Genomic DNA, 15,386 nt, shown 5'->3' on the forward strand with positions numbered 1-15,386 from the left:
AAGCAGGGCTAGATCAGACATTCCTTGCTATGCTTTTGGTTCGTTAAGAATCAAGGTGGAGGGTTGTAATAGAAGTCCCCTGTGTTATGCCACTCCTTGAAGCCATTCACCGTCCACTAAGTCTGATCTCGTGGCAGTGGTAGCCTCGTGGCCGACGGCCCGGAAGATTAGAGGTGCTGGTAAGGGAATGATGTATCTGAGCTGTAGAGTGATGGAGACACGAGGTCATCTCTGGCCTGGAATCGAACTTGCTTGAAACCAATCACGCAAGTAAGTTTGTATTTCTATAGACTCTGGAACCCGCGCCTCTATCTATCTTTTAACATGACGATTGAACTTGTTATCAGGAGCGTTAGTCCAACTCAGAGCTTGCTTGATCTAGGCTGAGGAATCTCGATAACCAATTTGCCGAATTGGCTTCCATTCTTCATGTCTTCAAAAAGGCCGTCTATAGCTCGCAGATCGAACCCCTTAACGGCCTTGGACACGACAGGCTGGAGCTTTGTTTGATTGACAAACTTGACCATGTCTTTGAATTCCTTCCTGGAACCCATTGTCGACCCCTTCACTTCAATATTCTTCAAAACTGCCGGCATAGAAAAGGGTGTACTTGGCCCAGTCGTCATACCGTAGATGACGATAGTGCCACCATGCTGGATAAAATGTTAGCTTGTACACTGTAAATGGGCAAGCCCCAGTCTCAACAGACCTTTAATAATGTCACGCCTCTCCGCACGATATCGCTGCCAGCACCATCCACTATAGCGTCCAGATAGCTACGTGATCGCGGAAGCATAGCCAGCAGTTTCTTGTCCCAGTCCTTCTCCTTATAGATCACGCCGCCCTTTGCACCGAGTCGCTTTGCCTCATCGATCTTGGCTTGAGTTCCGCTGGTAACATAGACGTTTGTGCCTATTGAGGCCGCGAACTGAAGAGCCATCAACGCAACTCCCCCGCCAATGCCGGTTATCAAGAGGTTCTTGCCTGGTCCGAGGCGATCGGTACCGCACTTCACCATGACTGCTCGCCAGGCGGTTAAAGCAGTTAGGGGCAGTGCTGCAGCGTGGACGTGATCCAGGTGAGACGGTGCCTCCTCTAACTCAGTCGCTTTGACCACCAAATACTCCTGGAGCGTCCCATTAGGCAAAGGCTTCGTGCCACCAAGGATCCTGACGTTGTTCTGATCTTCAGGTCCGTCCACCGAATCCTTCCATCCAACAGTGGGATTGATGATCACTCTTTTGCCCCTCCATTCTTGGTCGACTCCCTTTCCAAGAGAAACAACCGTGCCGCAGCCATCAGACAAAAGAGGAATACTAAACGATGTTCCCGGGTAGAGATGTTGTCGAATGAAGAGATCACGGTGGTTCAATGTTGCCGCGTGGATTTGTACTACCACCTCGCCTTCCCCAGGTTGGGATGTTGGAACTTCGTCGAGGCTTAAGGGGTAATAGACCCGACCGGGCTTGCCGTCGACTCGAGAGATGCTTATTGCTTTAGGCATAATGTACCTGATTGCAAAATAGATACGGAATGAGCAACAAGACCTAGGCTTCAGCGACGAGTATGCATTTCGGGGCGGATCAAAATATGATTGGGAAGGTCTCTAACGTATCTGACCGAGGCTGCCATCAGCATTTCCACCCAACCCCCGCCGGCCCAGGCTGACCTGAAGCGACAGCGACTTATCTGACACTCTCCCGCTAGGAAGAATAGGCGGGTGAGATTCCAGGATGCCGCCCCCCCACAGATGCCCGTCGATGCGCCCATTTTCACGCCGAGCCACCAAGAATTGTGGGGCAACTGGCGAGTCTAATTCTGCGGGGGTGTTTGACTTCAGGGGAGCGTAATAGGCCGCATCAGCAGGAGAAATACATAAATGGCGGGCATTCTGCCGCCCGCCTTGTCCGCCTTTTCGCCTCCTCCCATCTCTAGCTTTCCCACAGCAGTTCCCCGACCATGGCATGCTTATACTGCCGCCGAAGGTAAGGCTCCGACAGGAACCTACTCTGTTAACATATTCCAGACCCACTGATTCAGCTCTTTGTCACAGAAAGCGGCGGTGCGATGGCCTCAAGCCCACGTGCGGAACATGCACGGCTAGGCAGGTCACATGTACCTATGTTCAGCGCGGCAGTGATACTTCACAGTTCGTATTGAGTGGCTTTCCAGCCCCAGGAATCCCGCCTCTGACACCATCAGGCTTTCAGGTCCGGTCCCAACCAACCCTCCTGTCGGAAATGATTCGATCGACGCGATCACAAGTCTTCTCGAGTCACATACCGCGGCTCTGAAGGACTTGCAAGATTCATTGCGGTCGCCGAGGGCTGGCTCGGGCACCCTTCCTGTAAGCTTTGATGCTGGTAACTCCGTCGATTCGCATAACAGCATCCTCGCCGACGCCCTCGCCGACTCGATTGTTTCGCAACCAAGCCCCAGTCGATCGGTCACAAGACGACGGCGTTCGAAGCCCAAATCACCTTACATGCAAGAACAAACTTCGGAGCTTCCCCCTCTGACCATTCCTCCGGGCCATGAAGCCAGCAGCAGTAACCTTCTAAGCCTGCCGCAGGTGGAAACCTTGGCTGGAGAATTCCCGGATGAGTTCTTCTTTCGAGTCGAGGCGCATCATGCGAAGGTCATGGAAACGTGTTCATCTAATACAGTGACCGCAGACTCGTCTGATATTCCGCAAGTAGGGCGCGAAGCTGCCGACATGTTTCTCCAAGCTTTCTTTGAGCTAGTTCATCCTTTTCATCCCATCTTCGACAGGAAGGCGTTTACTACACTCTATGAGGATGCCTTTGCCAAGGCTCTATGCCGAAACGAGGAGTCTGGTGTTGTCTTCGTTGTTTTAGCCCTGGGAGCCGTGATCAGTGAAGATCCCGATGGCAAACATACCTTGGGCGGACGCACTATTCCTGGCATTCACTACTACAGGGCTGCGCAGCAGATTCTGATGTCGAGATGGACGCAATCCGTGGGGGGAAATCTCCTTCTTTCGCAAGGACTGCTTTTATGTGCTTTATACCTCACATATGCGGTCCAGCCGCTGTTGGCGTGGAAGTTTGTGCACCTGGCTTCTACGAACGTGGAGCAACTTCTCATTCGGTTAGTAGTTTCAGCAGTTTGTGTCAAGGCGTTGACCGTGCAAAAGGACCAAAAACGCAGAACCAGACGAGCCTCGAGTACAGGAGATCCTCCGCTTGAGCTGGTCTTCCTTCGTCATTGAATGGTATATCTCATCCACAGTCCCCTTCTCCTGACACTGAGGCTCACTTCGACTGATCAGCGACATCCTTGCCGAGTTTCACCAGCCACGAAGCTGCATTCAACTCCTCGCAGACAAGATGCTTTTCCCCCATTGCGGGGATCCTCCTGACACGAGCCGCATGCTCTTCTTAGCAGAGATATCTGCTCGCTCCTTGGGCAATCGAATCCATTATTCCATTAATTTTACCGACAGCATGAGCGCCTATACTGATAGCGTGCTAGATGACGTTCCTGATGGAACAGGCATCGCGAACTCGCTGGCACCATTGATAAATGTTTGCAACGAGCTCACACGTCAATTGGAGTCGTGGTACAGTTCATTGCCCGCTGCCATCAAACCCGAACTTGTGGTGGAAGAACCTGATCCCGACATCCAATCTTGCTTGTTACGTTGCCGCTACTGGTCTTCGATGAACAAGATCCACAGGCCTTTCGTGCTGAAGGCCACGTCTCTGCCAACGGGGCAACAGGTCCCGCAGTATTTCCTGGAAAAATGCCAAACCTGCATCATGAGTTGCCGGATGTTTCTAAAATCAGTAGGAGGTCTGCTTGTGAGACGGACTCCGTACATATACACAGCGACACAAGGGTGAGTCGTCTCCCACCAGGCGTTGTTGTTTGAAGTCCTCATTGTACAGTCTCGCTTTCCATGGTGTCTTGCTGATACCTTTCCAGCGCTTTCGCGTCGGCCCTGATGATATCCATATCCGCTCGTTCGCCAATTCTCAAGCCGTTTGTCACGGACGTGGACGCGCTTCAGCACCTTGCCCTCGACAGACTACGGCCGTGGGCAGAAGACGGCTCTGCGGCCGAGAGTGCATACGAAATTCTGAGTTCGATCCGTAAGAAGTTCATCTACTGCGAGAGGATGTGAGACACAAGTCAAAAAAGTATGAAACTTTCAACGCCTTTTCGAGTTTCCAGGTCTGCATCACCAGAGCCCTGGCTTCAGGACTCAGGAGCGGTGAACCCGTCGTGCGCTCTTGGATCAGAGCTCCATAGCACGACACCTTACAACTTGCCTTTCTGGCGACCCTTTTCCTTCATCTTCCTCCGTTGCTCAGCAAATCTCTTATAAGGCGTGCCCTCAACCATTCTCTCTGCCAAAGCGTCCAGCGAGGTCATTATCGACAGAAGCCTTGCATCTCGTACAGATGCATTCATCAACCGTTTCGATTCCATCATGCTCAGGCCATCATTGACCTCTAATTCTTTCCTCAGATGGCCTTCCACATCTTGATGGAAAGATGTGGTGGGGAAAATCTGGTTGACCAGTCCACAAGCCTGAAGTTCCTGGGCCGTCATTTGGTGCCCGAACATCAGAAAGTCGTTGGCTTTGTGCACTCCCATTGACTGTGCGAAGTTTACGGCAGACCCGAATTCGGGGACGAGGCCAAGCTCGGAAAATGGGGCATGGAGCCAGCAAGTGTCCGACGCAAGGACAATATCCGCTAAACAGGAACGCCGTCAGCCATCACGGACATTTCAACACGTCAAACTCGCAAATTTGAATAACGCTCTGACACGGGTTCGGACTGAGGGCTTGGAGGAAAAAGCAGGAAAATGCCACCATCACTTACCGACTCCGACGAACCAACCCGCTGCACCACCCACCGCTGGACCATTCAGGGCAAGGACCAGCACCTTTTTATGATCGACCATACTTCGGAGCAACTCAAGAACGGGCGCATAGTCGGCCAAGATTGCCACCTTTTTGTGTGCCGCGCTGGGAAACTCGCCCAGGGGGACAACGTTGTTGACATCCGCACCTGCAGAGAACTAGATATTCTGGATCAGCGCCCCCGTGTCGTCCCCCTTTCTCTTCAGCCGCGAATGGACTCACAAATCGGCCTTCACCGGTTATCACCGTCATGATGGTATCAGGATGTTCGTTCAGCTCGCGCAGAGCCGTGACAACATCCATCATGAGATTCCCACCGAACGAATTGAGCGCTTTCGGTCGATTGAGCTTGATGGTGCCGATTTGGCCGGAGACCGTGAGAACAATGTCGGTGTACTTCATGGTGTATGTTGTCTATCGGCTGCTGGGATCGTGAGGAAAGTGAGGAGCTCGAATGATATTGGGTAATGCCGAAAAGAGTCACAGCGTCTGGGAGCTATCATCTATGGCAGCCACGGAGGTTGTTTTGAATTTCAAGTCGACCGATCAGAAGTCTCCATATATCATGAATATCGGTCAGTACATAATGGATGCCTTGGCACTCTGCTTCTCCTGTTGCTCGTTGTAAAATAGTCCGGATACAGCTGCCGCCAAAGTCGCCAAAGCTATAGACAAGTGCGGAGATATCCAAAATGCGGACACATCAAAGTTCCACCGTCCTCGGAGCGGGGGCCCGCCGCCGCTCCGACGTCTGTTACGGAGGGACTCGTATAGTGCTGGTTCGGAGGTCCCTGAACTCTCGTCCACGTCGCTTACCTTATCCATAGTATGTAAGAGCAAGCTAGCCTCTGCCGAGCCTGGGACTCTGCTCGGTTAGGGTATGAACTGTAGAGAGTGTGAACGTGATATACCACTCCGCCAGCGGGCCGCCTTTTTACGGCTTCAGCTCTGGACTTTTCACCTAGTCGATGGGGCCCCCAACCTGGCTATACACTAATCCACCGTCGAATAGCATCGCCTGGCGCAAAGGCGCAGTGGGGTCCCAAATTGTTCAATGGCCGTTCCGGCCACGGCAAGCTGCAATGCCAGACTAAGCGGTAGAAACGCCTCGCAAGCAACCTTCCGAATGCACGGATTCGACGAGTGGTGCTGAATATATCGGCGACCAGGCCGCTCAGGTTGTTCTGCTGCTATCAAACTCGAATACCCGACTCCCTCGGACCGGATGGGCAATCTTTACTTGAACCGAGCCCCATTGGATAGCCAATTTCCAAGTCCTAGTCTCCTAGATGATGTCCTGTTGCAGGGCTTTGAGATTTCCTTCTGATCTGATCTTCTGTGCGCTCTGGTGAGGACTTGTCTTCATCGAGTCCAATTAAGCGACAATGGTATTCAAGTCGACATTTCCAGATGTCGCCATTCCCGATTGTGACATGTGGTCCTTTATTTTCGATTCAGAGCGGGACTTTCCAGACACGCAAAGTGAGACTGTCGAGAAAGCTCTGTGAAATGGCGAGATGCTCACAAGGGATGCAGTAATCTACAGAGATGGCGATGATCCTGATCGAAGATACACCTTTAACGGCGTCCGACTAGCAGCAACGGTGTTTGGGGAAGGACTCCGTCACCACTTTGACTGGCAGAAGGGCGACGTTCTGGCAATCTACGCGGCTAACGATGTCGATTTTGCCCCCGTGATTTTCGGCGTATTCTATGCAGGCGGTATTGTGTGTCCAGCCAACTCGGCCTACACCTCAGACGAGCTCTCCTACCAGCTGCGTAATTCCGGCGCAAAGGCTTTGGTGACGACGACGGATCTTCTCCCGAAAGCCACAGTTGCCGCCAAACAGTCCGGCATCCCCGAAGACCGAATTCTGATTCTGGGTTCTCTTGAATCCTCATCGTTCCGCCACTGGTTCAATATACACAGGGACTCCGGAAGTCCGCGAATTTCACGTTGCAAGTTAAACCCGGATACGGATCTTGCGTTTCTGGTGTATAGCTCGGGCACCACTGGGCTTCCCAAGGGCGTCATGTTGAGCCATCGCAACGTGGTGTCTGACTTGTGCCTCATCCGGGGAGCCGTGGGGCGCTGGTATAAGCCAGGAGCAGACAGAATGCTTGGGATTATTCCATTTTTCCACATCTACGGACTTATCGGACTCATTCACCAGTGTCTTTATCGCGGGATAGAAATGGTCGTCATGCGAGCTTATACATTTGAAAGGTTCTTACGCCTGGTTCAGCAATTCAAAATCACGTTTATTTATGTCGCCCCTCCGGTCATCGTGCGTATGGCTCACGATGACTTGGTCAACAAGTACGACCTCAGCAGTGTTCGCATGATCACCAGCGGAGCAGCCCCTCTGACGGTGGAGCTCATTACCAGAGTCCATAATCGTCTCGGCATTCCCATCAACCAAGCTTACGGCTTGTCAGAGACATCGCCGATGACACATACCCAGCCTTGGGACGAGTGGGAGACGTCGGCCGGTAGCGTCGGCAAAATGTTCCCCAACATGATTGGAAAGTTCGTTTCGTCCGAGGGAGAAGTCGAGCCAGGCGCCGTCGGGGAACTCTGGCTTGCCGGCCCAAACGTGTTCAAAGGATACTGGAAAAACGACGAGGCCACCAAATTGGCCATTGTCGAGGAGGATGGCCTCAGGTACTTGAGGACGGGCGACATTGGTTTCCAGGACAAGAACCACAACTTCTTCATCACCGACCGTGTCAAGGACATGATTAAGTACAAGGGGTTCCAGGTCGCGCCGACCGAGCTGGAAGGGAAACTCAGCGACCACCCCTTGGTCCGCGATGTCGCCGTTATCGGCGTATACGATCGGTCGCAGCACACCGAGGTCCCACGGGCGTATATCATGCACGCCAGCCGTGGCGGACAGGGAGCCAACGAGGAGACCGGCGTCCCAGAAGATGAATTGAGCAGGGAGCATGCCGATGTGATTATCAAGTGGTTTGAAGCGAAAGTGGCCAACCACAAGCGCTTAAGAGGCGGCGTCAGATTTGTCGAGGCCATCCCCAAGAGTGCAGCGGGAAAGGTCTTGAAAAACCAGATCAAGCAGATGGCCAAGAGGGAAGAGGCTTTACAAAAATCAGCCAGGCTATAGACACGCGTTGGTCCAGTTGGGAGTTTAGACTGACGAGGCTGAATCACCTCTTTAGAATGGGTACGTCACTGTAGAAACTAGTCCCTAACAATTTGGGTGTCAGTACTTGGCATAATCCAAGACCCATTCATTCATGGCGAGTTTTGAGATTACTGATGCATACACATAGCCACGGTAAACTACCAGGTACCTCCCTGTTTCCGCCAATGGTAGAGAACGCATTGTGTCTTTGGCTTGTCTAGGATAGAGCCGCTTCGACATGGCTGAACACCGACTTCTAGGTCGAGCATACTCCCGTCAGGCACCAGCTCGATCTATCTTGGTGCCTTCGAACGCGCGGAATATCCTTTGTTCACCTTCCTTCACCACTGGAATGTGCTCCCTCGTCCGAATCCATGTTCCCACCCCGATTCCTTGGTACGCCAGCCGCATGAGTTGAAACTTGCCATCCAGCACCCACTCCAGACCCTTGTCAATGGAGGAATTGACCGTTTGATAACGGCGACGACGGAAGAACTCGACAATCGACTCGACGAAGATGCTGGCGATGATGATAAGGACCCCGAGTCCCACGATCAGGCTCAGGCCGAGGATCGAGAAGTTGGCGTAGGACCCTGTGTTCCGGACCATCTGCGCGGAGCAGAGAGCTTGACCTTCCGCGTCCGAAGGGCCTTGCACGATCATTCCGTCTGTAATGTCAGAGGGTCCCGTGGCGTACTCCACCACTCCGTGCTGGAGTCGAGCAAGTGCCATCGCAAACAGATTGGACATCTCGATCACCCACTGGTTGTTGGGCAGACCTGCACTAATGATCTCAGCAACCTTTTCCGACGCACGCAAGACTAATCCCCCTCGACCGGACGTGGTGTAGAACATGGATGAGTACTGCAGAACTTGCTGGATGCGCAAAGCTGTAGCGAGCTGACGAGGCGTAGTCCATGCAAAGTTCAAGATTGCAGCTTGTAGCGTCATCCACCCGTGAAGAGCCGTACAATTGGGAGGGCTCGCATTAGGGTCGCAGAGCTGATGCTGGTCCACACAGGACACAAAGTGGACAAATTCGTCATAATCTATTGGGGACAGTGTATATTAGCTTGTATGATCCGTGGGCATAGTTCGTGTGAAAGACCAGAGAAGCTCTCACTATTCGCTTTGTAGTATAGTTGTGTGCCTGTTGTTGTTTGCAATTTGGCTTGCTTTGTTGCTTGAAAGAAAGGGTCTGTTACTGGACTGAGATATGCAATATTGTTGGCCGAGACAGCAAAGAGTGTGATGTCTGCATCTGTCTGGGCCAGATCACCGGCTGGAAACCAAGACTGGTTGGCCACACCCGCTTCGTTGACCCATTGGCTAAACAAACGTAGTCAGTCTTCTCCAAGTCCTCATTCCCTGGTGATCTGGGTATTGGAACTTACTTAAGAGAGTATAAAAGACCTCCCAGGGTGGAGAAAACCTCAAAATATGTCCATGTGGAGTTGCCACTACTCAGGGGCCCGAAATCGTAATCGTAGTAGATGATGCTCGTGCCACTGACTTTGTTCGGCTGTATCCTGCCAGAAGTACTCAATGGTGCACAAGTGGTGACTCTTCGGTAGTTGATGCGATCTCTTCCCCGGCTGTTGATGCCCAAGACTGTGTGGGACTCGATGTAGCCCGTATCGAGCTTCAGGGCCGCTGTGTCGCCCAGCAGGCATGTTCCGCTTTTGAATGGGCAGGTAGCGTTCTGATCCTCAGACCACCTGATTTGTTGACGCATATAGGTATTGCAGGTTGTGGAGCTCGTTGAGCCGCCGTAGCAATCGCGAGCGTAGTTGAAGGCAACCTGACTCTCGTTCTGGGACTTTTCCACATACGAGCTCATCGGCGCTTGAGCGTCGAAATTCCATTGTCCGCAGTTAGCTCCAGAGACGAGCAACTCGTCGCCCGCTCCCTTGGTCACCTGAGACGAGAGGACTCCAGCTCCAGCAAACAGACCGAAAGAGAGGAGCGGAGCGAGTGACAAAATCCACGAGCGTCTCAGGAAGGGCCACAGACGGGTATTTTCGACGTGCTCGGTTGGATCCTTTCGTCGCCACCAGCTGAACGGAAGAAGGAGCAATTCATATGCAGCGCCAGCAGAAGTCCCGCTATTTCGTAGAATGATCTGATGCTGCTTTTTGAGTCCGTCGTACGTCTTGGTGCAATTCAGCTGATGAAGAGCAAAACTGAAAAGCACCCAGAACTGCGATCCGACTAATGTGATGAAGACACCCAGGAAAGCAACCAAGAAAGCGCCATGGGAGCTAGACAGAGTTAACGTCGCTCCAGTTACTGAGCCTTTGGAGTGGTTGACCCATGATCCGGTATAGATGCGCCCGGGTTCAGTAGACATTGTTTCGAGCCCTTGTCTGATGTTCGACTTGTAGAGATGAAGCCCATTCAAGAAGTAACGGCTCAGACCGACTACATCAGTTCCGGGGGGACTTACCGTCTAGCTACTCTTCCCCAGTCTATGATGAGGCTACTCACTGTAGTAGTGTTGAGGCGTTTTGGACGAGTGATGCAATTTCCCTGGTGAGGCTGAAAGGCAGACAGTCAACGCCACAGCTCGGAAAATTGAGATTGTTGTCGATGTAGCCTAAGTCCAGCCTTACCCCTGAAACTATCTGGACGTGCCTAGAGCGACGCCACCTCCTCGATTCTCGTATACACACACCGCTTTTCTTTTTAAGCTTCAATAAAGCGACAAAAACCGTCACGCTGTCTTAAATCGGATGCACCCGAGTCTTGTGCCACGCGAGAGGTAGGGCTCTTTCAGAGCGTTCCCCCTCGCGTGTCCTTGCATCCCGCAAAGTCCATTGGTAGACCAGATTCAAATCTCAGCCGCCCTATACACAAATGAGGCTCGTGTGACCTCAGAGGTGCGCTAGCTATCTTTCTCGTCCAGCGTCGCCCTGTTCCAGACGGGCATAAAAGGTTTGCGACATGTCCCTCCTGCTTCTGTTCTGCAGAATATCCCACGCGAACTTTCTTTTCAACTCTCGCAGAAAAACAGTCTCTTTCTTTCCAGTGCAGGAACCATCTAGACCTGCCTTGCGTTAGCTCTGCTACAGCCTTACCCAGAAGATTCGTTCAATACCAGCATAGCATGTCAGCAATGGCCAAGCATCTCCTCTACCTTGCCTTTGGCTTGTCGGCCGTATTTGCCCAATCGACATCTCTCGACTATTGCCAGGCTCTGGTCGATGTCATGTCGCTGTGCGAGGCAGAAACCAGTGACTTTACCCTGCTCCCCGCGACCTCGCAGGCGTCTTGCCTCTGCACTACCCAAATCTCCACGTTGACCTGGGGTCCACAGGAGTTCGACGATCTGGCCTCCTTATGTGCATCACAGTATGCCACTATCGACACCGAAATTGCCAGCGATGCCAGTGCGCTGGAAGGCTTCTGCACGATGTTCGCAGCCGATGCACAAATCACTTCTTCTCCTCCAGCCGCATCAGCGACAACTTCGGCCACCCCTGGGAATATCATCCAAGGAAATTCGGTGAGTACTTCGATGCGATACCTAGCGCTCTTCTCTCTGTACAGCCAGTTAACGAGTTGCACTCTTCAGCTCACGGACTCTGGACCCTCCACCCAGGCAGGCACAACGCAAACCCCTGCTGCAGAGACTCCTTCCACAACTCCAGCCCCTTCCGCGTCTTATTCTGTTGTCACCGTCGGCGGATCGACCCCGAGCGCAAATCCCAATTCGAACCCCGCAGCAAGAGTCGACCATAAAGGGAGCGAAAAGCTGACTGGGGGGCTGGTGGTTGGTCTCTTGAGTTATCTGGGGTATTTACTTGTTTGAAGAAGCGCGACCACTTTGGGTTCCATGTGTTCTTTTGGCTTGATGGCACGCGACGCAACGTCTTCGGGGGCATAGAGGTCCGATACCTCATGGTGGTGAGAGAACAGATATCACATATAGTGACCGGGGTATAGAGGTATTGTTAACTTGTCCACCACATATTGAGATTGCGGACAAGGGTGGGATCTACTTCAGCCTCGTTGTATCTCTCCACTTGACGGAGTCGGTGGATCGGCACGTGGACCCGTCGAGCCTTGCCGTCTTGTTCACCCACCAACCCTTATCGCTTATCTGCCCAGGCGTGCCAGTCTCCATCGATCTTCGAATCCCCCCCGCCCAGCGCTGCGCCCTTCCTCCCATCTGCCATCTTACCTCGCATCTTCATAGACAAGATCAGATACCCTTGCTGCCCCGTCGCTCGCATCTTCTCATCACCGTCGAAATGGGCAACTCACAGAGCTCTTCTAGCCTCAATGAGCCGGCAGTCGAGAAGCTCCTCGTCCAACAGCTCCAATCACTACGCACACGCGATAAGCTCTCGCAGGTCGAAGCCGACCACGACTACATCCAAGTGGACGCCGAGAAAGGCATCCCGCACTCATACTCTACCGATCCCTCTCTAGACATCAAGACCGCCTCGGAATGGGAGAGAGAACTCCTCTCCTCGGCGAAGAACCGCCTCGCGTTGAACGCCCTGCTCTCGAACGACATCCGCTCCGTCATCAGCAACAAAGTCGCCACTCTTCCCGACACGCAGACATTCAACGTCAAGATCCCGTTTGAAGGGTCGCCCGTGACCAACCAGCGCTCCTCGGGACGATGTTGGCTGTTCGCAACGACAAACGTGTTGCGCGTGCCGATCATGAAGAAGCACAACCTGAAAGAGTTTGAGTTGAGCCAGTCGTATTTGTTCTTCTGGGATAAGATGGAGAAGGCGAACTGGTTCCTGGAACAGATGATTGACACGGCCGCCACGGACTTGGGAGACAGGGAGGTGCAGGAGTTGTTGGGGGCTCCCGTCAATGATGGTGGGCAGTGGGATATGGCCAGTAATCTGGTGGAGAAATACGGTCTGGTAAGGCGCCGCCTCTGACAATGCTCGTACGGCAACTTTGAGTCCTGACAGTCGTGGTGATGTACAGGTTCCGCAGAAGTTGTACCCCGACAGCTACAACGCCATGAATTCGTCGGCCATGGGATCGATCCTGACCACCAAACTGCGAGAAGACGGCCTTGCCCTCCGCGCTCTTGTTCACAACGGTGTCTCGTCCAATACCAGGTCATCCGCGCTGGTGCTGGCAAAGGCAAAGATGATGCGTGAAATCCACTGCATTCTCACGCTCATGCTGGGCCCACCGCCCAAACCAGATGAGAAATTCACGTGGGAGTTCTACGACAAGGACGAAAAGTACCACAAGATGGCGATGACGCCGCTCGAACTCGCCAAGTCCCTCTCCACGCCGAGCGTGGTCAGGAGCTTGGGCGGCGCCGACGTCTCCCGCATGTTCAGCCTGGTGAACGATCCCCGGAACAAGTACATGTCCCTCCTGACCGTCTCACGCCTGGGCAACGTCGTGGGCGGACGGCCCATCACCTACGTCAACGTGGACATGGCCACGATGAAGCGAGCGGCGGTCGCCATGCTTCGCGCCGGCCTGCCCGTCTTCTTCGGCAGCGACGTGGGCAAATTTTCCAACTCCCAGAGCGGCATCATGGACCCGGAACTGTACGACTACGGCCTGGCATTCAACATCTCGCTCAACCTGTCCAAGTCTCAGCGCCTCAAGGTGCGAGAATCCGCCATGACGCACGCCATGGTTTTGACCGGCGTCCAAATGGAAGACGACGCCAAGGGCCGCGAGAAGAGCGTGCGATGGCGCGTGATGAACTCCTGGGGCGAAAGCGCAGGCGAGAAAGGCTACTTTGTCATGACTGATAAATGGATGGACGAGTTTGTGTATCAGGTCGTGGTGGATCCCGGATTTGTGGCCAAGGAGGTTCGCGACGTGTTGAAAGGAGAGCCGACCGTGCTGCCATTGTGGGATCCGATGGGGGCGTTGGCGTGAAGATGGGGCGTATAAGGAGAACCAATGGATGGACGGTATAGAGAGATTATATGAATAGCGCCCTCCCGACGATAGATGTGACATGTGTGTGAATGATTACCTAGGTAGAACAAGCGTGTCCACGTGTTTTGTGTGGTCGAGTCACTGGTTCTAGCATTATGCCGAATGAAGCCAAGGGAGAACACAACCATTTCAGATTGGTGTCGAGGAGCTATCTGATCAAGGCCGATGCATTTGAGACGCAAATGAGGCTCAGTCAGGGCGAATGCCTGCAGAATGGAGAGCAGACAAGCTGCTCTGGCATGACCGTCTAGCCTGAGCCGCCCGTGAGAGGTACACCTGGTCGCAGAAACTCCTTCGCTAATTTCGAAGCATTCAAATGCTGACAAGACAGTGTCATGTGCCATATCCAAGGTCGCGCTCGTTCCCATAGAAAACCCCTCCCGGGACAGCTGAAAATGCCCGATAAGAACCTAACGCCGGCCCATCCGTTTGTTGATGCAGTCGCTGAAAAACAGGCCATTCGGAACTCTTCGAAGTTGCTTCCACTGTTCTCAATCTTCCCAGCTCTTTTCCACGGTCTCCCTCACTCTCTTGGTATATTCCTTCCGGTTGTCCTTGTAGAGATTGCTCGCCTCAACATTGGCCGGAGAGCTCGTGTTGGGGTCGTTTAACAGACTCTGAATTGATGTCAAGATTGCAGCAACGTCGTATGTTGGAGACCACCGGTTCTGCAGGATATCCAGGCACAACTCGCCAGTGCCATACACGTTTGGATGGAACATCTGTGAGACGAATTTGACCCCCGGTGGCTTATTTGGATAGGCTTCTTCGAATTGCATCACTAGTCTGAATGTGCCGTCTTCGAACGGGGTGTCTGCAGGGCCAATGATCACAGCATTCCTAAACTCCTGTCAGAGTCGTTCTGGACATGTATTGAACGGGGAGGGGTCGATTTACCAGGTCATGACATTGTCGGCGATGGGAGAGGCAGAAACACCAGCGGGAGGATCTGTTTGCATACGCTATAAGAGCAATGGGTTAGCACTCATGGGAAAATTGAGCGTCAGGTTAGACTCCGTATCCTAAGGATATCGGTGAAACTGCGTACCTTGAAGTCCCGCATCAAGCGGCGTCGTGCGGAGGTGGACATGGCGGTTTCTTGAGGTCTTGGGGTAGAGCAAACGATTGGGGAGTCAGTTGAGAGTTGATCCTTGGTGTAGTTTCGTGTATAACTCGGTGTGCGGAGGAAACAAGGAGATTAGGAAGGACGCACGCGAGGTTGAAAGATAGAAGAGCAGCGAAGGCGGAGTGGCGCCCAAGTACGAGGAAGTGGTTTGCCCGCCATCCGATTCACTCTTCCAGAAGTGACGATAAACACTCCACCCTAGCGAAAGGGGAAGTTGCTATACTCCGGAGTATTCGAGCTTCACGTGGCTCAGTCGCTAGCTGCGCACCACGTGATCCCT

General features: G+C 53.0%; 4 protein-coding genes across 4 annotated transcripts; 3 read left to right on the top strand and 1 right to left on the bottom strand.

Annotated features, from left to right (window-relative positions):
• Window positions 1–1,879: 1,879 nt before the first annotated feature.
• On the top strand, window positions 1,880–5,138 carry PV07_11908 (uncharacterized protein; the record flags this gene model as incomplete). Its single annotated transcript, XM_016399384.1, has 5 exons — window positions 1,880–1,985; window positions 2,211–3,111; window positions 3,158–3,235; window positions 3,293–3,862; window positions 3,949–5,138. 5 exons carry the CDS (start codon window positions 1,880–1,882, stop codon window positions 4,145–4,147), a joined length of 1,854 nt encoding a protein of 617 aa, XP_016243946.1. The 3' UTR covers window positions 4,148–5,138.
• Window positions 5,139–11,153: 6,015 nt separating this feature from the next.
• On the top strand, window positions 11,154–11,851 carry PV07_11909 (uncharacterized protein; the record flags this gene model as incomplete). Its single annotated transcript, XM_016399385.1, has 2 exons — window positions 11,154–11,545; window positions 11,615–11,851. Coding segments are annotated over 2 exons (629 nt in total), but the record flags the coding sequence as incomplete, so codon positions are not given.
• Window positions 11,852–12,189: 338 nt separating this feature from the next.
• PV07_11910 (uncharacterized protein) lies at window positions 12,190–14,157 on the top strand. Its single transcript, XM_016399386.1, has 2 exons — window positions 12,190–12,926; window positions 12,994–14,157. Exons 1-2 carry the CDS (start codon window positions 12,294–12,296, stop codon window positions 13,915–13,917), a joined length of 1,557 nt encoding a protein of 518 aa, XP_016243948.1. The 5' UTR covers window positions 12,190–12,293; the 3' UTR covers window positions 13,918–14,157.
• Window positions 13,948–15,236, bottom strand: PV07_11911 (ubiquitin-conjugating enzyme E2 2). Its single transcript, XM_016399387.1, has 3 exons — window positions 15,029–15,236; window positions 14,878–14,942; window positions 13,948–14,820 (listed from the first exon to the last, which is right to left on the bottom strand). Exons 1-3 carry the CDS (start codon window positions 15,068–15,070, stop codon window positions 14,472–14,474), a joined length of 456 nt encoding a protein of 151 aa, XP_016243949.1. The 5' UTR covers window positions 15,071–15,236; the 3' UTR covers window positions 13,948–14,471.
• Between the last annotated feature and the right edge of the window lie 150 nt (window positions 15,237–15,386).

Source organism: Cladophialophora immunda, assembly GCF_000835495.1.
Source record: "Cladophialophora immunda strain CBS 83496 unplaced genomic scaffold supercont1.7, whole genome shotgun sequence".
Taxonomy (NCBI): Eukaryota; Fungi; Ascomycota; class Eurotiomycetes; order Chaetothyriales; family Herpotrichiellaceae; genus Cladophialophora; species Cladophialophora immunda.

Bases quoted from the DNA above. Each gene is read 5' to 3' on its own strand.
- PV07_11910 (XM_016399386.1), top strand. From the start codon at position 12,294: ATGGGCAACTCACAGAGCTCTTCTAGCCTCAATGAGCCGGCAGTCGAG. The intron at 12,927-12,993 runs GTAAGGCGCCGC...GGTGATGTACAG, and splicing joins TGGTGGAGAAATACGGTCTG to GTTCCGCAGAAGTTGTACCC.
- PV07_11911 (XM_016399387.1), bottom strand. From the start codon at position 15,070: ATGTCCACCTCCGCACGACGCCGCTTGATGCGGGACTTCAAG. The intron at 14,943-15,028 runs GTACGCAGTTTC...TTGCTCTTATAG, and splicing joins GCTTGATGCGGGACTTCAAG to CGTATGCAAACAGATCCTCC. The intron at 14,821-14,877 runs GTAAATCGACCC...ACAGGAGTTTAG, and splicing joins GCCGACAATGTCATGACCTG to GAATGCTGTGATCATTGGCC.